General features: G+C 42.3%; 1 protein-coding gene across 1 annotated transcript; it reads right to left on the bottom strand.

Annotated features, from left to right (window-relative positions):
• Positions 1 to 105: 105 nt before the first annotated feature.
• creb3l1 (cAMP responsive element binding protein 3-like 1) lies at positions 106 to 26,680 on the bottom strand. The gene is made up of 13 exons (XM_034611965.1): positions 26,174 to 26,680; positions 16,001 to 16,133; positions 15,036 to 15,122; positions 7,779 to 7,933; positions 7,597 to 7,678; positions 7,269 to 7,471; positions 6,293 to 6,439; positions 6,008 to 6,066; positions 4,484 to 4,552; positions 1,926 to 2,028; positions 1,281 to 1,428; positions 601 to 769; positions 106 to 525 (listed from the first exon to the last, which is right to left on the bottom strand). Exons 1-13 carry the CDS (start codon positions 26,282 to 26,284, stop codon positions 489 to 491), a joined length of 1,503 nt encoding a protein of 500 aa, XP_034467856.1. The 5' UTR covers positions 26,285 to 26,680; the 3' UTR covers positions 106 to 488.
• Between the last annotated feature and the right edge of the window lie 526 nt (positions 26,681 to 27,206).

The raw sequence follows: 27,206 nt of genomic DNA, 5'->3' as shown, positions 1-27,206 counted from the left end.
ACAATTTTGATAATTGATTAATCATTTATAAGTCAGCTTTTTCTATCTTAAGTTATTAGGGCCCGAGCACCGAACAGTGGGAGGCCCTATTGAAATTGCAATTTTTATTTGTTATTGTACAAATTGTATCTGTACACTGTCCAGAGGCTCTTGAATTAACACACTGTGTTTTAAAGCATCTCTAAAATATGAATACACGTGGATTATTTGGGGTATTTAAACGTTTCACTATCTCTTTATCCATAAAAATGGAAATTCCAATGATAAGGTCCCTTTAAAATCAAGTATCTTCAGGTGTAGCAGACTGTTGAGGTGAAGCATGACTTCAGGAGGAGTGCAGTGTCTGAGTCACTCACGAAAAGGATGAGGGTTGAAGATGGACAGGGTACCGTACGACGGACGTTGATGTGGAACCTGGGTGAGTCCAGGGATGTGGTGGTTTTGGGGTCAGAGGTGAGAGGTCATGGGAGGAGGGGTCATGCAGTCTGTCAGAAAAACTTCGAGGCTTCGTCTGGTTTTGTTTCTCTGCGGGCAGGTGAAAACAAAATGAGTGAATAGAGTTTGATATAAAAAACAAAGGTCAGAGTATGAGTCTCTTACCTCCGGTCTAACTCGGGCCCAGTTGTGTGGTTTCTGTGGGCGTCAGCGGTGTAACGGCTCGTCTGGATGTGGGAGCGGGCCTCTGACTGTAGCCTCTCCCCTTCTGATGTCACTAAACTCTCCTCCAATGGGGCCCCTTCATTGTAGAAGAGCAGGCTGCGGGAGCGGACTGTAACACAAACACACAGCAATTTTTATTTTCATGTAGTTTGGCCTGAAGTTACTTCATTCTGTAGAATTTGGTAGAAATGTGACCACGTGAAAACCAAACATTATATTTACGTCCGTTTACTTTTTCAATGTGAATTTTTCTGTTTTAAATGATTGCAAATCAATATCTTTGGGATTTGAACTGTTAATCAGACAAATTATCCCAAACTATTTTACCAAAACTCTCCCTTTTACACACAAAATATCACAATCTAAAGGACAGAAGTGGCAGGATGTTTTTTCCCGCTGAGACATTTGTAGGGTAATGTGGCCAATTTAAGGATTTCAGCTTTGATGCAGCCAGGCAGACTTTTTCCCTCAACACTCACAGGACGGTTCCTGGCAGAATTAAGCGGGTGGTTAACGTGATGGAATCTGGTTTCAAAAAGGGGTTTTCCCCTCTGTCCTTACTCTGAACATCACAAACTGTGCACTAGGATGGTGTGAAATGAAAATGCTTCTTGACCCACCCTGACTAGTGGTGTAGAGATCCACTGACGGAAGAGGGGGAGATTGAGAGGAGTGAGAGGAAGAGGAGGAGGTGTGACTGAGGAAGGAGAGGGGGGAGAGACAAGGGGAGAAGGAGCCCAACACCAGGACGAAACACACGGCCACCATCTGCACAAAAAGAGGAAGAAACACTTAATAAAGCTGTTGAAATTCTACAGGTGTTTGCACATCAGCTATGAACATGGCAAAAAAACCTTTGAGTTAATTTTTTAAAATAATAATGAAGAGCTGGATCCAGATGTTTTTCTGTCCCTTTTTGAAAAGACATTAGTCACACGAGACTTGAATTGTGGTGTTTGTGGTGGTTCTGCCCTCTGCAGGAGAACTGAACAGAGGGTAAAGTCGGATTCTGGGATAATTTAATTCCAGACTTTCATTAGTGTCTCCAGACAAACTATTATCCATTTGACATGCATGTTAAGAAATTGAACAGAAAACCATTTACGAAAATTACATTAAGGCGTAGTTTCTTGAAAAAGAAGGAGAGGTGTTCTCTCTTGTCAGAAACCAACAGAATGTACATAATAGCAATTCAAAAATATACATGTATAGTATTTTGTGTGTATGTATTTGTAGAGAGCTTAAGAACAACACAAGTATTTTACCATGAGGCATGTCCCTGTTTGAGTTGAGGCCATTTTAGAAGAACGGGGAATGACTTTCCCTGAAATCAGTGACTGAAGCTTCTGGAGCTGCTGTAGGAGAGACCTGGGGAGAGGACGACAAGGATTATAGACAAATATTAGATCTCAAACTATCTTCTCTTTTAATAAAGCTAGTTTATAATGTCTGTCATTCTGTGTTTGCATTGTTCTGCACTTCTCACGTCTGTAAGTACCCGATTTAAATCTCAAATAAGCCAATTATTAAGGAGCAGAAAGCAATTCAAGTATAATCATTTTTGATGAGAGTTGGATTAATGAAATATCACAGAATGTTTGAAAAAAAGGAGGAAATCTGCACATCCAGAAGTTCCGGGTCCTCGACGAGAACTTCTAAATGTGCGGATTTCCTCCTTTTTCCAAATGTTCTATGATTAATAAACGGCTTTTAAAAAACATGTGTTTTAAGGAGTAATTTAAAAGATGTCAGTGATTCTGCAAGCCTCAGAGTATGTGCACGGGTCAACTCTCCATCCACCACTAAGTACAGTAGACTCGGAACATGTAAAAGTGCTGGAAAACCTCAAGAAGAGAAACATGCGATTTATTTCACCTGAACTCTACAATGTTCCACCAGAGACTTTCTCCACTTTAACGATGTGATATGCTGTGGTTTTGTCAGTCGGCCCAAGAGAGTAACGAGTGTAGTAGAGCTGCTGGACGGAGTTAAAACACGACAATAAAGTGCTGTGGGATCTGGAGAGCAGGGTTCTGATGGTATGAGCTGTCGGGACACACTCTGACCACTGAGCGGAGACAGAGAACCAGTTTCTCCTCAACCCTCTGAGTCATGACAAGTTGGAACCAGACAGTAAAGTGGCCAATCACATATTCTGTGATCAAATTAAACAATGAGCGGAGCAGTGTCTGTCTCCACGCACACGCCTGTTCCGTGCACTGGCGTGTTTTGAGAGCTGCAATAAAAAACATGCCATGATACGAAGCAGCATCACTCACACAGGACTTTGATGTGAAACCACAGCAATTTACTGCCTCTGCTTAAAATACACAGGACTTCCAAAGGTCGTGGCGGTCGACCGGGCGAAGGGAAGTGTGTGTGCATTAAATCAACATGAAACAGACACTCTGAGGCAGATTCTTCTAGTTTTAGTGCACTTTCCCTTTGTTTCAAGTGTGTGTGCTCAGCTAAACTGATCCAGAGCCAGTATCTGAAGTGGACTCACAGACCTGACATTACTGCAAAGAATACTATTAATACCACTACTACTACTACTACCACTACTTCTTATTCTTGCACTAAAACTCCTGCTACTACTATTACTTCTCTACTACTACTCCTTTATTCCTCCTCCTCCTCCTACTACTACAACTACTGCTTATTCTACTAGTACGTTTTACGACTAATTCAACTACTAGTACTCTTCAACTTCTCCTCTTTGTCCTACTACTATTAAGACTTCTACTACTAATTCTAATAGTAAGACTTCTATTAGATTATATTTTACTACTACTACTCTACTCCTTCTCCTACTACTACTAGTACTACTACTACTACTCTTACTACTACTACTACTACTACTACTTATTCTACTCCTTCTCCTACTACTACTTCTTCTACTACTAATCCTAATACTCCTTCTACCACTACTAGTACGACCACTACTACTCTGTTTGAGGGTCTCTTCAACCTGTGAGATGAAAGATGAAATACTTGCGCAAAGCTGAAACTGAGCACTTTTAAAATGCAAATCTAAATGCAGCGTGTAATTTGAGTTAAGACTATTCTTGTACGTCTAATAAACCGGCAGCACGAACCCAGTTCTGCATGAATCAGACGTGCAGTGCAGAACTAAATGACCACTAATAACTGCATCTGGGCCATTTTTAGGAACCAGGGCTTTAAATTTAGTTCAGTCATTTCAGACGTTTTCTCCTCAGACCCACACACAATGTGGACTTTAATGTGCGAGACGGCGTGCTGTGTGCTGACTCATGTTTCCCACCTTGTGCCAACTCATTGTTCCTCTGTGTGGTGGTTTAACATTCGTGTGTGTGTGTGTGTGTGTGTGTGTGTGTGTGTGTGTGTGTGTGTGTGTGTGTGGTGGGCAGGGAGGGGGTTGCTTACCATGAGGAAAGCTACAGTTAACTGGCAGCTTTAATGACAGACTGACGCTGCTACAGACTTTGCAGGGACAGACCCCCCCCCCCCCCCAACCCAAAACCATGGATCCCATCCCACCACACCCACCCACCCACTCCAGGCTGGTTTCATATTGTTATAATAACAGAGGAAACCAGTGGAGCTGTGGAAGCTTTACTCATGGAGCAGATAAATTTCTGTTTAGACACATTCTGTTATATATACAGAGTATAAACGCTAGTATGTATAATCTACAGTAGGCTGCAGCTCAGTTATATTTTAGAAGACAGATTAAAGGCAGAACAAGGGCCAGTTTCTTCTGCCTCTGCTTCAGAGTGTTCAGAGACACAACAACGTTAATGTCAACCTGAGTGTGTGTGTGTGTGTGTGTGTGTCTCACCTGTTGGCAGTCTCCAGGTTTTCTACTTTTCTCCACAGGTCGCCGTTTTCTGACGTGTAGCTCTCCACCCTGATGCGCGCGCACACACACACACACACACACACACACACACACACACACACACACACACACACACACACACACACACACACACACACACACACACACACACACACACACACACACACACACACACACACACACACACACACACACACACACATTTCCAGATATTGAGATCAGATATTATCACACGACCACATTGAGTCCAAATGTCACTCTCATTTCACGCCAAAGAGGTATTAACACGAATTCTGTTTTTAGACACGATAGAGGCTCGATGAAGAGGTCCAGACTGAAATAACTCAACAACTATAACAACAACGATGAATTCTATGGATGATCCTTATATTTCCTGCAGCAGTGGCACCAGGTCCAGTACTTTACTTTATGTACTTCAAAACCAATGAGAGGCGTCATGTTGTTGTGCGAGTGTGTTCCATTCCTTCACCTCGTTCATTTTTAGGATGTAGACGAGTTAAGGACATATTCAAAACCACCAGGGATCAATCTTTCCAGGTATTTTAGAAGATTTCAAGCATTTTTAAGTTCCTCGGTTGAATAAAGAAATCTGTTTACGTCAAAGACCTGATTTCGATATTTTGAAAAAAAGGAAGAGATGAGATTCTCTGCTGAAGACTTTCTTCCTCAGTCTGCCATCTCTGCTAATCCCACTGATCTCAATTATCAATTCAACACCTCGCTAATCTCTTGCTCTTTCTAATCCTCCTGATCTCCTCTTTGGGTTTGTTTGCGGCTCATTCAAACACATTCTTTCCCCGCGAGTCGTCATGCTGTTTTCTCTACGAAGGGTCATCTGGTAATTCTGTCCTCATGTCGAGAAAAGAAAGAAAACATCAACACAAAGAGGAGGATTTCTTCCTTTCCCCTCCTCTTATCTCTCCGTTCTCTTGATTCAGTTAAAGGATGACGACATATCTTTCTTTTAACTCTGAAGGGATTACGAGGACATTTTGTGACCACCTGCAGGAGCCTCTCTGGGTACGTAACGTATCGAATGACTGCACCTATTGACTTTGTGCAATGAAAGCAACATAAATACAGGCCCACATTTTCATCTCTCTTTCTCTCCCCCTGCCAGAGACGGTTTGAATCTGACCCATGTGTTCAGCAGGTTATTGGAGTCGTGCCACAGCAAGGAATAACAAAAAGGAAAAGAAAGGGAATGAGGAGGAAAAGAGTTTCTGTTCACTTTTGATGTTCTTTAATGAATCAGAAGATGAAGAGACGGGACGAGTGATGAAATGTAAACTCCGCAAAAAATGTAGCATTCTGAATCTCTGGTTTCAGAAGTTGATATAACGCAGTTTGTTACTTTAAAACCATTTGAGGAGACTATAATGAGAAAAAAATGATTGCAAGTTGCAAAATGACAAGCGGATACGAAGGTAAACCTGGAGGAGGAATGGAAAAACAAGAGTTAAGATTTTTTCCAAGCCTTACTTTTTCTCCAGACATTCCACATACTCTTTCTTCTTCCTCCGACTCTCCTGAGCTGAGATCTGGGAGGAAAAACAGACAAATATTAATATCTTTTTTTAAAGTAATTTACAGGAGCTTCAGTGAAAGCGCAGCTCCAATATATCATCATAGTATTTCCGTTACGGTTTCTGTTTTAAAATCACAATTTGATCCATGTCTGAGCTTTTTGACGTCAGAGTAACACCACCACGTCCATCCGACTAGATTTTGGTCACTCAGAAGTTCAGTAAATCTCAGAGGATTTACCTTATTTTTAATCTTCCGTCTGACTCTCTTCAGTGCCTTCTCTTCACTCTTGGTGAGGGGGAGTTTGTTGGGTACCGGGTAACCCTCAGCCACCAGGGTCCTCTTCTCTTCTTCTGTCAGAATGAGGGGTCCTGAGCCCTGCAGCTTCTGCACAACAAAACAAAAACTTCATCAATATATATTTACAACCAGTATCAATAATTCATCTTAAAATTAAACTAAATAAATATTGAAATATTAGGTTACCAGGTGACCTTTAACTTTGACCACAAAATTTTTGTTTGTGAGACCAAATTTTAAGAAATTCAAATATGTGAATTTGAAGACTTGAAAACATAATAGCTCTGGCCACTGGCTGAAACCTGAAGCTTCGATGGAGTCAGCTGATGGCTTTCATACTTGAGGTTATCCCAGTGCCAAATTTAAATTATAATAAATAAATAAAACATCCATGTGGGTGCTGCTATTGTTCAGTAAAAAACAGGATTCTGTTGCATCACGAAAGAAAAATAACAGCAAATATTTTACTCAGAGCTCGGATGCTTCAAAACCACATTGATATTATTTTCTTTTTTTGCTGACATTGAACATTTGGTCCCGAGGAACAATATTGTTGCTTTTGCACAAATGTGATTCATTTGTCTTGGGAGGAAAAAGAGGCTGAATCTGATAGAAATATTATTCAGATTTCGCTGGATTGACCACATTTTGTCAACCAGTGAAATGACTGATTTAACCCCAAGATTATAGCTGGTTTACACATCAAAACAAATTAGTATCAAGTATACTGAAGTCATAGAGTAAATTCAGTCCCTACAGGCTAATTCTCTACATTCACAGTAGGACACAATGTGTATAAGTTCCAAAAAGTCTGGATACAAAATTTATACAAATATATCAACTTGCTGAGGGGCTTAAACACCCAATAATAACTTTCATATAGCCCCGAAGTGACTTCTTATGCTCTTCTACTCACATGTGGTGCAGTGAGGAGAGGTGAGGAGGAGATGGCTGAGGAAGAGGAGGAGGAGGAGGAGGAAGAGGCGCGACCTCCTGGCCTCTGCTGTGGTTGAGGGGAAGACGGTGGCAGAGGGAGGAGCGGGGAGGACGGAGGGAGGGAGCCGTCGCTGTCGCCGTGGTTACTGCTGGGAGGGGTGGGCGGGAGCTGGAGAGCATCGTCTACAGTCGGGGAGAGACTTGAATGAGCGAGTTGTACTTTGAACTGAGGATGTTGTCAGTGGATGAGTGGGAACTGAGACACTAAAATGTGTGTGTTTGTGTGCATGTGTCTGTGCTTCATGTACCGCTGGGCAGACTGAGACACTGTCCGACCTCTCTGGGTTCATCTTTTATAGCCACTGGCTTCATGTCGTCTTGACTGCGCTCCTGCAAACACAACACACACACAAGAACGCACAGTGAAGCCGGGGGAACTCCACTACCGTCAACATGCAGCGCTTCATCGTTGTGGTGTGGATTTACTCACCGCGTGTTTCCAGGCCGATCCTCGGTGCGGGGGTGCAGGGCTTAATATGAGAGGCGGGCCTTCCAGAGGCGGAGGATCTAACCTTTGACCCACATCAGGTTCCTCCTGTTTCACCAAGATGGCGGAGAGGTCCTGACTGAAGCTCCATTCGAACTCTAAGGGAAAGGCAGAACATCAAACCATCAATGGACATTTATATACACATGTACTAAATGTATTCAAATTCAAAGTTCTTGGTCGTAAAACACACATGTGGCTCAATGGCTGTGAAACTTTCTAAAGCTTTCTTGCTCTTGGAGCTCTATATGTAAAAACTGATTTAAACTGAAAAACAACTTTTGACTGTAACACTCAAGTACTTTAATTTCCGCCCAGAAAGCTCAGTGTTTTTTTTTTCGAAAAGCAGAATGAACTTTCATCATTTGCAGCAACTTCAGTAAACAACTTCATTTCTCTTGGGGAGGCTTCGCTGTAGGTCGTCCGATGGGAAGTAGCAGGGAGCTTATAAATCACACTTTCAAAGGAGCTTCCCCAAATCATTTGAGCACTTCCTGACAAGGCTGGTTATTACAGACTGCTGGACGACGTCGCTCTGGCAACTGCGGTGCATAATTTGTCTCCAGCGAGTGTGCATCTACCCTGAAATAAAAAGATGGGCTGACCCAGCAACTCGTCTCGAGGATCCTTCCTGAGAGAAGTAACCCATCGCAGCCTTTAAACAATGTAGAAAATATGCATAATTCAGCCACTCTGCAATGAGGGCAGGGCACCATTTCAAGGAGGTTCACCAAAACACAGCGAGGAAATGTTTCGAGAAGCATCACACGGTTTAGTCTCCTGTGACCTGGAGAAAGTATTTTTAGGGACCCAAGTGCAGGGCTGCAGAAAAGCTGGTTAGTCCTGGTTCATGTCCCAGTGGGCAGGATGAAGAGGAGGCTCCAGTCCTGCCTGCAGCTCCTGAAATGAACTCTGTTGTGGATTATCATCACAATTCTTCAGCAAATACACATGGGTTTGTGCAGAAAACTAAAACTGTACAAAAGTAAATTATAAAGGAACTTTGATGATTGAAATCCAGTGATTCACACACATAGGAGTAACTCACTACCATGTAAAAAAAAAGTATTATACTCATATTAGTGATTAAGGGGGAATTTAAACTACAAATGACGTCCAAGGCACAAGATGTCAGCATTCGTATCCGGGATATTTTGTCTTAATTCCTGGATAGTGAGAGGAAGTGGAGAAGTGTCAACCATCTTTATATGCATAACATCAAAGTCTGCACCCCCCCACCCCTGCACACACGATATATATAATTGGCTCAAACAAACAACATGGTGGTATTTAAGAGCTTATATTATATATAGACTTGAGTTTCCTTTTCCAAAACCTCCTCCAGTGGGTTGAGGGCAGTCTTGACTCCTACAGTTTGGTAACCCATGGGAAAACCACCACAGGACTTCTCCAGGAGCCTCTCACAGGTTCCTGGAGGAAGAGACGGTCACGTCTCCCCCCAAGGAGGCCTCACAAAATAGGTTTACCGAGTTAGCTGGATAACTGCGCCGAGGAAAACCGAACAGCTGTTTTTCTGTTCACGCTCCAGATTTGGTTGCTTCCAGATTTTACTCGGCACAGTGTCCAGCTATTTTAATTCCTCTTTGAGAGACGGAATCCAGATGCAGCAACCCGCAGCATTATATAATCCAACGTTACCGACTAGGTGGCCGTTTCTCTCACAGCTCAAATCTGATCATTCCGCCAGGTTTCTCATTAGGTGGGTTTAAAGGAGCCTTTCAACAGTTTTACACAAAAAGAAGCAATTTACTGCTCAACTACTGAGCCTGGTGTATACATCCATAATGATGTCATGGTGATATCAGGGTCTACTCTGAAGAATGATACCATTGAGTTGCATTTTGGGAAATGTTAGCTCCAGAGCTTAACCTATACTGCACTTGTATCTAAATCTTGACCGTCCCCTCATCTATCATAGGAAGTGAAATACAGAGTAGAAATTACATATTTGGATCTAAATGACTTCCTGCTCATTTGCACTGTGCTCGTCTGCACAGCGTGATGGAGTTTATAAGGATCTGCCCACCAGTGGGCCTGTTAAGTATGTATGCTTTCAATTAAAGCCCTTTGAAAAGGTGAAATGATTTGGCGTCGTTCCAATGGACCCTCATTAGGAAGGAGTCCAACTAACATCAGAGTCAAATAACGTCTCCGCTACAGTCTTTATGTGAGGGTTGTATTTTAAGTTTCATTCTAAAGTGAAACTATGACATAACATTTTAGAAGTGAAATCGCGACTAAAACGGAACTGCAAGTTGAAAAGGAGGCGTGTGGTCAATAATCGAGTCAGCATTTTGGAATAAAACACGAACACCAGGATGTTTGTCACCACACACACACACACACACACACACACACACACACACACACACACACACACACACACACACACACACACACACACACACACACACACACACACACACACACACACACACACACACACACACACACACACACACACACACACACACACACACACAAAAGGCTCCTGTGGTGTATAGAAAGAGAGCAGTAGCAGTTTAGAGAGACAGGGGCTTCTGTGTGTGTTAGAACATGATTTTAATCACCTCCTGGTTTCCTAGCAACATTCTGCTGGTAAAATGCTCTGAACTTTACAAGCTGTGTGGGTATATGAGCGTGTGTGTGTGTGTGGGTGTGTGTGTGTAGAGGATGGAGGTGTGTGCCCGTCACAGAGCTGGTAGCTCGTCTTGTTATCGTGTCAGCACAGAATAGATCTGCACGGAGAGAATCCATCCTAAAAACAAATCTATCTTTCTTTCTTTCTTTCTTGTCAAACATGGAGCCAACATTTGCACTGTAATTAATATCAGAAATAAACACTGACGTCAGAGAAATTGGCCAACTACGAGAGGTTTCAAGCTGGACTGATTTATTGGTATCATCCGTATTGATTCCACATTCTGTTTTTTGTTTATTCAATGTGCACCAACAGGAACTTGTAGCGTTCAAAAAGGGGTCAGTAACCTTCAACGGCGATTTGTGCATTGAGCCCATTGGACAAACATTTTCACAGTGGACATGTTGGCACGTCACAGCAGAAAGTTCAGTGGAGCCGTTGATGATATTAAAAACAACTGCGTTCCCTTTCTCCGTTTCCACCTCGCTGAGCTTGTTGTGCACGGTGACTCACCATCCAACTTGCTGGGACACTCTGCTTTCGTGCAGCTATGATATGTCAAAATGTCTGCTGTGAAAAAGCTCTGTCAAGACATGTAGAGAAATCGACTTTGTGAAGCGATGTTTGCTCCAGAGGAAAAGGGTCAAAGGTTCACATTAATATTTATATGTGCGTTTCAGCTCTGGTCCTTTTCTAACTCTGACTTACAGACAGAAGTTTTCATCAGCAACACGAACAGTAGATTCAAAGAGGGTTTGGCAAAAATAAGTTTTTTGGTGGATCTACCGTTTACTTATTCCGCACATCCCCTCTGTAACTTAGACCCCCCCAAGTCTCTCTTAATGAACCGGGCCCTGCTGCTTCCCTGAGCCTTGTTAAACCTCCTTCCTCCTTTAAGCCAGCGCTTGATTGGAAGCTTTCTGCAACTACTTCTTTAATGAATACCAGAAGCTGTTAGCCGATACATAGATTCATCCTGTGCATCCCAGTTATTCTCTGCATTTGTTAAGAGGCGTGCATGAATATTTATTTTGTCTTTTGCCCCTTTTTCCGTCACATTGCAACATAAAAATATATATAAATATAATACTATGAGGTGTAGTCAGGGACAAATAATGACATGCTCATCATATGGACTGTTTAGCTGACAGAAGGGTTTTTACTTCGATTTGCATGTTGGCTTCATTAACGTGTAATTGACAACAGGCAATTCCTCACATGACTGCACCTAACATCTGCAACTGATGAAGAAAAAGTCAAACCCTCACACAGGTTTCCTTCCACAATTCTTTTATAGTGTACGTGCACAAATGTAGGTATGCAAGGAATTATTGTGAATTAAAAATCTATTCATACAACATGAATAGAGATAATGGTAAGAGGATGATGTTCCAACGTGATCAAAATAATCATCATTTCAGAGGACATTTTTGAATAATGAAAGGTAATTTGCATTAAGTGAAGAGATGCAGTCCAGATCCTGATCCTTTCATTTACAGGATTATCTTGGGATGCTGCATCAACAGAAAATACAATTAAAAGCAAAAGCCTGCGTGTGTGGGTAACATGTAAAGGAATCGTCTCAGAGGAGCGAACTGAGGGGAGGTGGTGACTGTTTGATCTCAGTGGGACGGCAGCAGTATTAAAACTTAAGATGGAGCAGCACCACAGGAGCTGCAGTAAAACAAACAGCTTCTCTTTCACTGATTGAGAACAAGTTCGCCGCCAGCGAGAGGCTGAGAGCGGAAAAGAAAGTTACAACTTGCTGAATAGTATGTGAATGTGTGTGAGTGACCAACATGTTTAAAATGCCTCTGGATGAAACTCCATATGAAGTGAATGAATTGGCTTGTTATGCTGTTTGACGATTGGAAGTGATGTGATTAAAAATGGGGTGAGACGTCATGATTGACAGCTGAGGCCGACTCAGCCGCAGCTCCATCCCCGTCATCGGCGAAAGATGGCAGCATCGTCCATCTTTATCAACAGTCCATGGTCTATACAGTGTTTTCTATCAACATTAAGAATAACCTCAGACCTCCAGGGGCCCAAGGTTCACTATATATCATTTGCTTTTAGGTATTTGGATTACTTTGTCATCTGAACTTCCACTTTCCTGATCAAGATACTTTCTAATTCCACTGCACATTCCTTCATTCAGAGCAGACTGAGTTTCTGAAAGGTCAAAAACCTCTAACATCCGCAGTTACTGCTACTCCCCTCATTGGGCTCTCACTGCAGGCTGGGACATTCTGCAAAAAGACACAGTGTGTAGCATGCACGAGGATCCGTGTGAGCTTTGGAGATTAGAATTGAATACCAACGAAAGACACCAGCATTTATGTGCGAATCCTGCCAGAACCTACTGCTTTCTGTGACTGGATCAACTTTTCAGCAGCAGCAGCAGCCTCAGTCAAAATACTTTAGATGCCAAAATGGCAGCGAACAATCCAGCTGTGGCACAAAAATGTTTTTTCAACTATATGAGAAAAGAAAATCTGGAAATCAAAACTATGCAGCGAGCAATTTGACGTGCAGTCAGATCAGGCAATCCTGAAAACACAGTGCAGCACAGCGTTTACCAGGTGGAGCATCAAGTGCAGAAGATCGCCCTGAAGTCATAAGTGAACGCTCCTCTAGCCACAAAAACGACACAGAAAAATGTTAATCCTTCAGTCAGCACGCAGAGATTATCACTGACTCCCACACAAAGACGATCAAACAGTTCTTCACAGTTTCTCCTGGAGTTTTTTCACCTCAATACGATTAAAGAAACGTTGCTTGAAATCCAAATAAGTTAAATTTTATGATCAATTATCAGTTCTGTTTAAAATCTGTGGAAATTAAGTGCAAGGGGCATATACTACTAATAATAGAGTCCTCTACATACACCAACAAAACCAATAAAACATATACATTATATACTGGTTCATTTCTGCAGCTGATGTACATTAAAATAAAAGATGTAAAGCTGGTGGAAAAAACACGCGACAAAAGTTTATGCCCCGGCTTTGTGGAGCAGACGCAGGTTGTGAAATTAAGTTTGGAAAAAGTTCAATATCAAATAGGCTGGAATGGATTCAAGTACAGATGATATGCTTTTCTGTGCGTTGATGCGTGTGAGTACAGACGTCTTTCTACTGATGTGAGGACAGATTGTGGTTTAGAATAAGATCTAGGTCACGGTAGGCATTTAATTTTGAAGGGATGAGTTATGTGCGTCCTAGGCCCGACTTTCTAAAGATAAACGTGTTTATGTCTGTGTATGTCTTCCATATGTGAGTTTGCGATGACAGTTACACAACGACACATGGAAACAAGAAAGTTAAAGAAAGGGTCTCTCAATCAAAACAATAACTAAAAGACCTATTTGATGAGGTCGTGAAGCAGCGTGGGATCATGGGAGTTGTTGTCCTCACCGCCATTACTAAAATCTACCTGATGCAACTCAGGCACAAATCATATTCAGGGGAGAGGTGATGTAATAGAGTTTCACTCACGTTACGCAGCAAACGGATAATCGTGATCAATTTACGAGTGACCAATACAAACAGTGGAAGTTAAAATTACAGACGACTGAATAACTGGCAGCAGTGGGTTTTTCCTCTGGGTTTGAACATTGTTGGAAACATTCTAGATCATGTAAGTTCACAAAAGTCAACAAATATTTCACAAAGGTCTAGTAGTTTTTAGACATTTTTGTCACATTGTATATCTTGAAATAGCTTGAAAGCAGTGGAACAGGAATTTCATTCTCTCCTAAAGCGACACTCTTTTTGCTCCATGTGCTGATTTGGCAATGCAATCAATCTGACATTCATTCCATTAAAGTGGATTTAATTGAATTAAAAGGAGACAGTGAAGCGGGTAAAGAGAGAACACAGGGGAGGCAGATACAGACCGGGAGAGAGAGTGAGAGAGATAACCTGACAGAGAGAGAAAGAGAAAAGGAGAGAGAGAGAGTTTCCGCTGGCTTCGGCTAAAGCTGCAGACTCAAAACCATATGCTTGTCATAGCGTTGTGTGAGTCTCTGTGTGTGTGTGTGTGTGGTGTGTGTGTGTGTGTTAGGTGGGCAGGGCTTAGCTGGAGGAAAACTGCTCAGACTGGGATCATGCTGTGAGCAGCAGGATCTCCGGGACAAATGGAGAAAAGACAAGCATGCATGCAGACAGACAGACCGACGGACAGAGTGAGAGAGACAGGTAGAGACAGAGGAAGACAGTGGGGGGATAATGGGGAAGATGAGTCACTGAGAATGAGAGAGGCTTAAAGACGAGGCAGCAGGGTTTGAAACAGTCTTTTTATATTGCACTGCTCCTGCAGGCACGAGCATATCATAGACAACAGATTGAGCCAATCATAACACATATTATATGACAGACAGTGGATTCAGCCAATCAGAGACAGACAACAGATTACCAGCTGACAGCCGGCATGGCAAAGAACCAGAATAATGATCTGCAGCAGTTCTGATTGGCTGTGGATTTTCCCAGGAAGCAAAAACTAGGAAGAAAACCTGAAAATATCAAGTGACCTACCAGACTCTTGGTCCATTTTGATTGACAGGGCTGGGCTCTGGGGGGCGGAGTCTTCACTCAAGGAGTAGCTGTGCTCCGCTTGAATATCTGTTGCATTCAAAAGTATTTTTCAGACACGGAATATAAACGATATTCACCTACAAGTCAAAATAATAAGGACGGAAAGACTTAAAGATATGAAGGAAGAGGAGTGTTCAAGTTTCAAATTCAAGAAGTAAAGGACAAAGTGGTCTCAGACTTTAGGTTACACTTTCACCTGTGTCCGTTTGTCGGCAGGATTTAGCAAAAACTACAAAACTGCACCAAACATGTTGGAGGGATGGGACTGGGTAAGAAAATATTTAAAGACAGTAGTTTAAGCTCCTTCTAGGCTTATTTATTTTTCAAACTAAACGGATATGAATCAACATCCAACACATTGTAGCCTGAACGCACAGCTTGGTGCCCCCTTCCACAGACGCAGCACCTGCTTGGCGAGCGATGCAAGTCCAGTGTGTTTCCTGCTGGTTAACAAGCAGGAGATTTGGAAGTCAGAGACTCGGAATTTGAATCTCTGGGAAAAGGCCAAGACCGTTTTCAGTGATTTCAGTGGTTGTGGTGTTAAGATTCTTGAATCCAACCATATAATAACACAGGGGTCTTTTGGCTGAGGAGTGGAGCAACTGACTGCTGGACTGTTGGAGGTTATTCAAGGTCATCTACATGAGAGTGAGACAGAGGAGAAGAAAAAGAGTACCTCAGAACTAAAAGAATTTCAAAGTAAACAACTTCAAGACAGTGGTTGGGCATCGGAAAAATTTCTACCAACCAACGTCTTCTACCTACTGTGATTTGGTTTCATTGGAAATAAGTAGGAACTCCGAAGAAAAGTTATAGGAAGAAACAACAACTGTGATCGACATATTTATTTGTACAATTCTAATACAGTGTAATGATAACGCTTTATAATAAAAGAAGGAGCTGACCTGGGCTGCTGTCGATGTCCATGTGTAAAGGTGAGGGTCTGTCTGCCAGCAGGGGTCGCTCTAATAGATGGTCGTCGAAGAAACTGTTGAATAATTCGCTGCTGAAGTCGTCCATCTGGTCACCTGAGAAAGGCTGGAACACAGGAAACGATCAAAAATAGTTTTTGCAGGGTAATAAAGGTTTTCAATGGTAAATCATTGCCTTTAGTTGGTTAACACACAAAATAAATACATATTCCATCATAATTCAAACATGGCATCTGCAAACTTTTCATATATAGTAAAAGATGAAAGAAAACTCCTATATCGCTCAAACTAAAAACACATCTGAAAAAATTTACTCTCATAAATCAGTCTTTCTTTTATTGGACATTTGTGATCATCACGGGACGCCAAGAAGAAGCGAGGCAACATTATTTCAGACTATGTGGAGCAACGTGTTCGATCAAGGAGCTTTGTTGCTTCTTGCCGTTATTTAGCTTTGAGATTCAGCTGAACTATAAAATCAATGGCTGCAACTGATAATTACTTTTATTTCTGATTATTAATCGATTTGGTTTTTTTCCGTCCATTCATTAATTTCTCCAGAACCTGAGGTGACCTGTGATATGAAACAAAGAAAAGACTCAAGCAGCTATCAAAGAACGCAGATCAATTTTCTGTTGCCAATCGAATAACGGTTTGATCTCGAAGTACAGACTGAGATTTCTCTTCGAGTCCGAAACCAGACAGACACATTAGACTGTGTCGATGGAGCGGAGAGAGTCACTGATAGATTCATTTTCAGTCTGGATGAATGAGTCACTCAGCTGAGAGATGTTGCTCTGGAAGCCTGGGACAGCGCGGTGCTATGCTTCCACTGATTTACACACAAACACACACAATATGAGTCACCGTAGGCAAATGTGCACAAAGCAACACACACACACACACACACACACACACACACACACACACACACACACACACACACACACACACACACACACACACACACACACACACACACACACACACACACACACACACACACACACACACACACACACACACACACACACACACAGGGATTGGATTGTGTGGTGCCACCTCAGAGCGACACAGTGACAGAAATAACCTGATTTGATTAACAACAAATACAAAAAAAAAAAGATTTTATTTGCATGTCTTCCTGGAAATTAGCATTAGCTTCGTCACAGCGGATTAAAATCAGTTTCCACTCGCAACAATGAAGACCCAGCTGGGATAACAAATACAGAAATACAGAACCAACTTCAATATTTTCTCTGCTGTCATAAAAATGGATCACATGTGTGGTGTGAGCTGGGGCCACTTCTGGTGAACCGACAAAGAACTCGTCCAGCTCCGTAGTTTCCCCCTCGGCCCTGTGAAGCATTTGAGCCTCTTCTGGCTCCATCGTTTTGGCTTTCCATCCCACATACTCCACTGTCATCAAGCAGCAGGCGGCTCGGATGAATCCATACCATGTTAATACAACGCTTACATAAGACACTACATCATTTCCTTTTAGTCTCGGTTTATATTTAAGAGTGCAAATTTTTCAGCCAAGTTTTGGGAGTTTCCCCATTGGCTGTCGTTCTTTTACACAGGAATTGGTGCAAAAACCTTCTATTACCTCATTAGGGGGACATTTACAGGTAGTGTTTTCCAACTTAGTCCATTTGTCGTTACATCACAAACTCTTCACAATACATTTTAAAGCAGCTAGCAGCAAATCAAGCAACCTTTTAGACAAACTTTAGCCTCTTAGCGTAAAGGAGAGTTGCCGGTCTCTTAAAACTGTATTTCTCAGTTTATAGACGTCCTCAGCTGCTTTTATGTGGATCAAACACTTAGAACTTATAACGCACTTAACTTCATGCAATAGTGAAGGTGTGTCTTTGTGAAATTTTAACGTTCCTTGCAACCAAATAATCACATTCTTGGCCGAAGAAGTGTTTGCAGTTTAGAGCGTAATCAGGCATGATAGTTAGACTACTTGATTATAGGCAATACTTTGTTTCTGATGTTGACACAATTAACCACACACATTATCTCAGTGTGTGCCTGTGGGACGCCCGCAGCTGTTTCACGAAACTGTGCAACGTGAGCACAAACACACACACACACACACACACACACACACACAAGGTCAGCATACACACGGTGGGCAAAATAACAGAAGTACATGACATGCGGAGAAGTGCTGATGTTTTGAAACTCAACCTTGAACTGTTGAGTTGTTTGCAGGAAAATGTGCATATTTAGGTCATTTATTCTGAAAGAAATGCCAATTTAACACAAGCAATAGCCATTGAGCAAAAGAAACCTGGCGATTTAACATCTGCAATAAGAATAACAAAAGAATCCAGGACAAACAAAGGATCAACAGGGATATAATGATCTACAGTGCCTTGCATAAGTATTCACCCCCTTTGGACTTTTCTACATTTTGTCATGGTATAACCACAGATTAAAATGTATTTCATCGTGAGTTTATGTAATGGACCAACACAAAATAGTGCATCATTTGGAAGTGGGGGGAAATATTACATGGATTTCACAATTATTTACAAATAAAAATCTGAAAAGTGTTGAGTGCATATGTATTCACCCCCTTTACTGTGAAACCCCTAACAAAGATCTGGTGCGACCAATTGCATTCACAAGTCACATTTGCAAGTCACATAATTAGTAAATAGGGTCCACCTGTCTGCAATTTAATCTCAGTATAAATACACCTGTTCTGTGACGGACTCAGAGTTTGTTGGAGATCATTACTGAACAAACAGCATCATGAAGACCAAGGAGCTCACCAAACAGGTCAGGGATAAAGTTGTGGAGAAATATGAAGCAGGGTTAGGTTATAAAGAAATATCCAGAGCTTTGAACATCTCTCTGAGCACCATAAAATCCATCATAAGAAAATGGAAAGAATATGGCACAACCGCAAACCTACCAAGAGGAGGCCGTCCACCCAAACTGAAGAGTCGGACAAGGAGAAAATTAATCAGAGAAGCAACCAGGAGGCCCATGGTTACTCTGGAGGAGTTGCAGAGATCCACAGCTGAGGTGGGAGAATCTGTCCACAGGACAACTATTAGTCGTCTACTCCACAAATCTGGCCTTTATGGAAGAGTGGCAAGAAGAAAGCCATTGTTGAAAGGGATCCATAAAAAATCCCGTTTGGAGTTTGCCAGAAGCCATGTGGGAGACACAGCAAACATGTGGAAGAAGGTGCTCTGGTCAGATGAGACCAAAATTGAACTTTTTGGCCTCAATGCAAAACGCTATGTGTGGCGAAAACCCAACACTGCCCATCACCCTGAGCACACCATCCCAACAGTGAAATATGGTGGTGGTAGCATCATGCTGTGGGGATGCTTCTCTTCAGCAGGTACAGGGAAACTGGTCAGAATAGAGGGAAAGATGGATGGAGCCAAATACAGGGAAATCCTTGAAGAAAATCTGATGCAGTCTGCAAAAGACTTGAGACTGGGGCGGAGGTTCATCTTCCAGCAGGACAATGACCCTAAACATACAGCCAGAGCTACAAAGGAATGGTTTGGATTAAAGAATGTTAATGTCTTAAAATGGCCCAGTCAAAGCCCAGACCTCAATCCAATAGAGAATCTATGGCAAGACTTGAAGATTGCGGTTCACAGACGGTCTCCATCCAATCTGACTGAGCTTCATCTTTTTTGCCAAGAAGAATGGACAAACCTTTCCATCTCTAGATGTGCAAAGCTGGTAGAGACATACCCCAAAAGACTTGCAGCTGTAATTGCAGCGAAAGGGGGTTCTACCAAGTATTGACACAGGGGGGTGAATACTTATGCACCCAACAGATGTCAACTTTTTTGTTCTCATTATTGTTTGTGTCACAATAAAATTTATTTTGCACCTCCAAAGTACTATGCATGTTTTGTTGATCAAACGGGAAAAAGTTTATTTAAGTCTATTTGAATTCCAGTTAGTAACAGTACATAATGGGAAAAAGTCCAAGGGGGGTGAATACTTATGCAAGGCACTGTATGCTCAAAAAGCTGTGTGCACACACATCCTGCAGCCACTTGCTCCTTCATACATAAATGAAGACTCATTCATTCATAAAAAGGAACATACCCACACACAGCAACAGTACTACTGACAGAGCGGCCTTGTCCTCCTGCCACACAGCAACGTTACAACAATATCCCTTCAAATAACAGCGACACAGCCCCTTTAACTCCATCGGGGGGGAATATAGGTCACATTTAAACTGGGCTACTCGAAAGATAAACAGTGAAAAGTTTCCTAGATGGAGAGATGTGGGTGGAATTGCTGTAATGATGCAGGGAGCAAGACGCGCTGATGAATCATCTCAGATGAGCTCCAGTGGCTGCATTAGTCCAACTGAATTAGTGTGTATGTTGCTCTCTACCAGCTATACTGACATTTTACTTAATAGAATTTAACTTGAGCACAGGCAGCAGTGGAATCTTTAATTTCGCTTAATTTGCAGCACTGGGCCACACATCTGCTTTTTGCTCCAGTCTTTGCAGCACAGTAGTGACCCTGTTTTGCAATATTCCGCTGGCATAGGTTTGCCATGCGCTCACACCTGGGGCTTGTGATACAGCTCTCACCTACAGCTAGCACAGCCCAGTTTGAGGCTCATCTCTTCTGCCTCCGTCACTTGGCGTGATGATGTATGCATGGCACCGGTTTTGACTTTTCTAAACCCCTGTAGACATGTGTATCATCCTCTCGGGACTGATTGCGTAATATCCACTCTCCTGTTATGAGGTGTTTTCAGTTGGACGACTCACGTATGAAATGTTCTCGATTGCCTCCTGAATGCCAACTACAGTATAGACTCGACATCCAACTTTATTTCCAACTTCTATGATATTAACATAAATAACCTGTGCCCTGATAAATCCTCAAAAATTAATTGCGTGCAGATAATATATTGTTTTCTGACCTATGAAAAGGTCAGATAAAAGGTTACTGACAACTGACATTCACCAATTCATTTTTTGTATGTTTTGGTAATTGTGGAATTATTTGAACGGCAGAGATAAGACTAGAGATGTAGATACGGAAGAAGCTGCTGCTCGGACAGAAAAGCTTAATGAGCCCAGAGTGTTTTAGATGTTCGATACCGGGACAGCTGCAGCCAAGAGGTCTGGACCTTTCATTACCTGAAACACTGCTGGGAAAAAGAATCACATTAGGGAGTGTTAAATAGCTGTTGACAGTTTTTATAGCTCATTTCGGTGCTGGTGTGTCATTAGGGGGGGATGGGGGCCGCGGTGTGAACCACACAGGGAAAAGAGCCTGAGAAGACAGACACAAGGAGTAATTATAAATGCAGAGACAGACTCTGGGTTATGCCTGTAATTAACGGTGGCAGCATCTCAACACATCTCTGTCGTCGCCTCTCATTTGCCTCACTGGTTCAGGTGAAACGGAGAGAAAGACGCCACTTGATTCGCTGCTCGCAGACTTGAGAGGGACGTTTCCTCTCATTTTCTGCGATACAGTGATGAAGGAAAGCACAGTCGGGGCCAGCGGAAGCCAGGCCAAAAAGTTTATGTCATTATGGCATGACTTTAGCAGTGGAAACCATCGTAAACTCTTCAGAACATCATGTAAACGCCAAAGGAAAATACACTGAAAAGTAAAATGTTCTTAGTCTTAAATTTAGCCCTCCAAACCACCATAATTTGGATTTAATCAATTGTCAATTCTGATTCTGCTTCTTCTGGTGCTAGTATTATATTTCACAGAGGACAAAGAAACTTAAAATGAAAGCAAAACCTTGACCTGTGCTGTGCGGTCAAAAACATAATGATTAGATTATTATTTGGTGATATAAAGTAAGGTGTCCTGATGTTAGCCAATCATGATGCATTATTCATAATATAACAAGAGCCAAAAGACACCACGCTGCAGGAAATGTGGCATATCAGTGCATATTAGACATCACATAAGCTGATATATCTGTGATAGGTCAGTAGTGGTAACACTAAACGTGCGACTTGTAGACCTGAATTGATCATATTCATTTTTATTGATATTAAATATAAAAAGTCCTCCAACGTATTGTGGTGATTTTTTGATAAAGTTGCCAAAACACGTTCTTATATCGGTCACTCCACTGACTGACTTTTCAACTGGTTTTGTATATGACAATAAAAGTCAGTCACATATCACATGAGATTTTTTTTTTTTTTGCAGTGTAAAATGAAATTGCAATTTTCTGAACGAGCTGCCAACATCGTGTCATTATGTTCGAACGCTGCCTGCCACAGATAAGAAAATGGCAATGTTCTCCACTCTGTTTGGCTTCATGTGGAGATGTGTGGCTGCAGCGGGTTGGCTTCACTTAAACTGCTTCTGAGAGGGAGATAGGACTGTGTGTGTGTGTGTGTGTGTGTGTGTGTGTGTGTGTGTGTGTGTGTGTGTGTGTGTGTGTGTGTGTGTGTGTGTGTGTGTGTGTGTGTGTGTGTGTGTGTGTGTGCGTGCGTGTGTAGAGACAGAAGTAAACTGAGCTTTAGTTCTCAGTAAAACAGCAGAAGAGTATTTTTCCTTCTCTCTCACACACACAAACACACGCACATGAACACACACAGACACACACTGCTGCATGCCTGCTCACATTCCTTCTGAATGCTTCATAGCCAATCCGTAACAAGCATGCAAATGAATGGGTGTGTCTTTTAAAGCTGGAGTCCAGGGTCTGAACGGAGAGTAGAATAGAATAGAATAGAATAGAATCATCTCTGGTTTCAGCTTCTTAAATGGGATGAGTTCCTCTTTTTCTTTCACATGTATGACAGTAATTAGAATATCTGTGGATTTGTGGTGGTTGATCAGAAAAAAACAAGAGTTTTTTTTAAAGACACCACCTCGGACTCTATAAAACTGCTCCAGAATCTAGTAAATAAACATACCTGCTATGTGCAAATAGAGGAAAACTGTACAAGACAGTAGTGCCTCTGGCTTTTCTGATTATTTTCTGAAGTTTTATAGCCGATGTGGTCAGAAACTGGCCCTCAGGTGTGTTTTTACAATCAGCATCTTTGGCAGATGGTTAATAAAATGTTAAAAGGGTGCACAGCGGTTGCCATGGTTACAATAGCTTGTGGACCTGCATGAATTAATAGTGCAAACATGATAGAAAAGAAAATCAGTCCTAACAGGTCCCAGAGTGTCAGAGTCTCAGAGTAACAAACAATTGTTTCATTCTTTTCGACTTTTAAAAGTTTAAAATGTGGAATTAGTCTTATCTTGAGAAAAATAACAAATCGTGATGATTTATTAATAATCGATTACTTCTTTAAATCATTTCTAGTGTGAGGAAGGACAGCTACATTCTGACCCGATGATGATAAATGATGTTATCTGTGATTCATGCTTTACGCTGTGGTCAAAAGGTCCAGTGCACATGACGCACAAATGCAGCTGGATCATAGAAAACAGACCAGAAGCAGTCAATCGTCGCTGATCAGCCTCGAAACATCTGTTCAGCTGAACCTGCAGCCAAAGCATGTTCACGTTTAATAGAATTTGAACTCCTACTTTAACTTAAAACAATTCTGTGATTTCCTGCTTTGAAAAAAACAGCACCTGATCCTGCTTGATCAGCTCTTCTCAGCCAATCTAGTGGCTCTTTTATCTGCTTATGAGGGTTTGAGGGGTGAAGACTTTATCCTTGTAGTTATCAACAGGACATAAACTGAACTGAGATAAATAACAGGCAGAGCAGAAAGTGTCCGTTTCCCTGTGTCGTCCATATTTCAACCATCTTCGGAACAGAGACGTGATGACAGACAGTGGAAACAGCCATCGATCACTTCTGCCCTTGCACTGCTTGAATGTGCAACACCGTGCTCTCCAGTCATCCGTGGACGTACCAGCATTTTCTCTATTTTCACTCAATATTTTTTTATATTAACGCTGGATGGGCCGGCATGTAATGTGACAGATGCTGTTCATGGTGACCAGGTGGGGTGACTCACAACGACTGGGCGCTACCAGTGCAGCAGCAAAGCAGCAGAAGGCAAACTTTGCATTAAGCAGCTGCTGAGGTGAGCCGCTTGAGCTAAAAATGAGAAGGAATATTAGGTTTACAACAATGAGGTGGCCAGACATGACTCCAGATGAAAGCCGATGTGTAAATTTGGAAGCAGTTTGCCGATAAGTTCAACTTATCCACGTTTGTAAGGCGATGCAATGTCAGTATTTGTGTTTGCAGCTTATCTATGACACACAAATGGCCAGTAAAGAGTCAAGAGTCCCCAAGAGTTTCAATAAATACAGCAGCAGATTGCTGAGGCCGAGCCCCTGAGAGACGCTCACATCGACACCCCATCCTTCAGCACACAGCTGGAGACAGAAACAGAGGGATAAACAGATAACCTGTCTGTGATTTCCTCCCTGTCACATCTGATCCACACAGCTGCAGATTACAGACTGAGGAGAGACTGGAGTATGTATAAGCGTTGGCTCATCGGCCGCCCTTTCCCATGTCCTCAGCGACACAGCCCAGCCCAGCGGCTTCACAGCGGAGTGGACGACTTTATTTAGAACGGAGACAGAGGGGTATAAACCACAAGCAGACTGCTCGGCTGACTCACCGGCTAAAATAAAGAGAAACTGTTTAAAAAGAGGAAAGACAGAATGACAGAGTGGGTGGAAAAGAGAGAGAGAGAGAGATGATAGAAGGAAAAGACACAGACGGTGATACTTTGATATTTATCGTGAAGCAGTGCAACAGGCTGTCGCTGCTGTTTCCTTGAATTAGAAGAAAAGCTTGGTCGAGCACAGAGTAGATTTGGTATTAACACACCCACAGATCTCTTGTCATTCATTAGGAATCTCTTGTGAGCTAGATTCCCCCATGATATTAATGGAGACGTTTGTGTTTTTCATATTTACTTATGTCCCTAATGCAGCACTTGAGCTTCTTCAAACCAACACGCCGATGATTGTGTTGATTAAAAAACATGATAGCCGCTCGACCACATCCTGTTATTCATTGCGGCCGCCGCTCGTCCGCCGCTGAAATTAAAGATGCAGCATCTCAGGTGCTGGGGGAGGCGGGGCCTGCAGCTGTTGCCCCCGGTAACCTGTTGTTTTTGGATGATTCGGAGACGAGGGAGGTGGGAACAGGTGTTTTTTTAAAGAGGGGGAAGGATTTAATTGTCGTCTAATTTTTCACAGTCTGGACTCTGTGAGTGTGTGTGTGTGTGTGTGTCTGTGTCTGAGTGTGTGTGTTTGTGTAGAGTGGAGCAAGATTCAATTAGTTAACAACACAATTAACTTTTCAATGACTCCACTCAACATTTTAAGTTAATCAGTTATAAAATACACATTACACATTCAATAAGGTCCTGTATGATTATTGCTTTTAAAACTGCTTTAAATAATTATTTGTCATCTACTTACTCTATTAATTGAGTATTATTTGGGCTCTATTATTATTTAGGACTTGAGTTGATGCGATTCAGATTTGTAGTTGTTGATTAAGACAACTTGCCTTGGTTCTAGTTAAAGTTTGATTTAGTTTAACACTTAGTTGGAAAGTATTGAACAATGTATTTACACACAGGCTCGTGTAGCTATCCTTATAAGGACTTTCCATTGATTTCCATTGATCGTGCAAAGCCAAATCAAAACCTTATCCCCAGGACCAGCTCATGCCTGACACTAACCTTAACCTATCCACAATTAATATCTTAACCTTAACTTAACCACAACTGACATCTTAAACGTAACCATAGGGCCTCAGAAATGTCATGGGAACCCGGCTTTGGCTTTCCCACACACATACACTTACACACACACACACACACACACACACACACACACACACATAAATAATCAGGTGTGCTATTGACTGCAACACCTGCCAGCTGCACACACTCACGCACACACACACACACACACACACACACACTCACGCACACACACTCACTCACGCACACACACACACACTTATGCACGAGCCCCGGATGTCAGTCAGGATCTAATAACTATCACCGCCCTCCTGAGGTCCGGCTCCGGGCGGAACACACAGCAGGGGTCTGTTTGATTTAATGACTTTCTCCCAGGTGACAGTTTGTTTCATTCTGCAGTGACACACCGAGGGGCGGGTGAGGGTTCGGCGTGATGAGGACTCACCACATTAGTGAGGAAGTCTCCGTCGCTCAGCTCCTCCAGGTCCAACAGGTTGGCTCCTCCGGTGGGGTAGAGTCTCTCTGCGGCCAGACTGTCCAGGATAGACTCCATCATGGCTCCGTGTGTGTGAGGAGGACCGATCAGATTCAGCTCATGGAAACCAAGCGGCTCCTTCTTCTCCCCGTGTGTGAGAGTGTGTGTGATTGTGTGTGTGTGTGTGTGTGTGTGTGAGTGCTGCCGCTCCTCACGTCACCGGAGTGTGAAGCCGCCGGTGTGAGGATCCGTGTCCCGGTGCAGCTTCTCTTCCTCCGGTGACAAACTCCAGCAACGTGGAGGATCCATCCAGCTGTGCGCGTGCTCCTCGCGTGCGCTGTCTCTCCCCCCCCCCCCCTAAACCCCACGCGAGCATGAATATTCAAAAGAAGAAACCACGCCCCCCTGCCTCCACCTCCGGCGTCAAATAACGGGCACGCGCGTTCGCAATTAAGGCAACTCAATTAAGAGTTCATTTCAATAATGTCCTTTTTCAGTAAAAGTACCCAGACCACACTACTACACTACTACTTCATTACAAGGTAAACTAGTGCAGATATACTATTCACCTGAATAAAAGTACACAAGTATATGAAAAAAAGTATGAATTAAAAATAAAAGTATCGTTTTTTTTACTGTTTTATTATTAATGCATTGGAATTACAGCAAGAATTGCATTTTGAAATTGCAATAAAACAAATCACATTATCATCACAGATGAAAAACAGTTTGGAAGAACTTTGCATTTATCCATTTATCTCACACCTAGTTAATAATATTTGTTTTGACTTTTGTCATAAATCTTGTAGAATCTCCCATTCTGCTCTGGTTTGCTTCTGCTCTGAGACACTGAGACAGACAGAGAGAGAGATAGAAACACCTGCAGCGGGGCGAGAGAAACCATTGTGTTGCAGGTGTGTGTGTGTGTGTATACTGCAGCTCTGACCTGTTACACAATCTGGGTACTTTTTTAGACACTGGCACTGAACCACTCAATCTCTCC

Source organism: Hippoglossus hippoglossus, chromosome 2, assembly GCF_009819705.1.
Source record: "Hippoglossus hippoglossus isolate fHipHip1 chromosome 2, fHipHip1.pri, whole genome shotgun sequence".
Classification (NCBI taxonomy): domain Eukaryota; kingdom Metazoa; phylum Chordata; class Actinopteri; order Pleuronectiformes; family Pleuronectidae; genus Hippoglossus; species Hippoglossus hippoglossus.
Note: the sequence above shows the minus strand (reverse complement) of the source record. Positions and strands in the feature narration are given on the sequence as shown.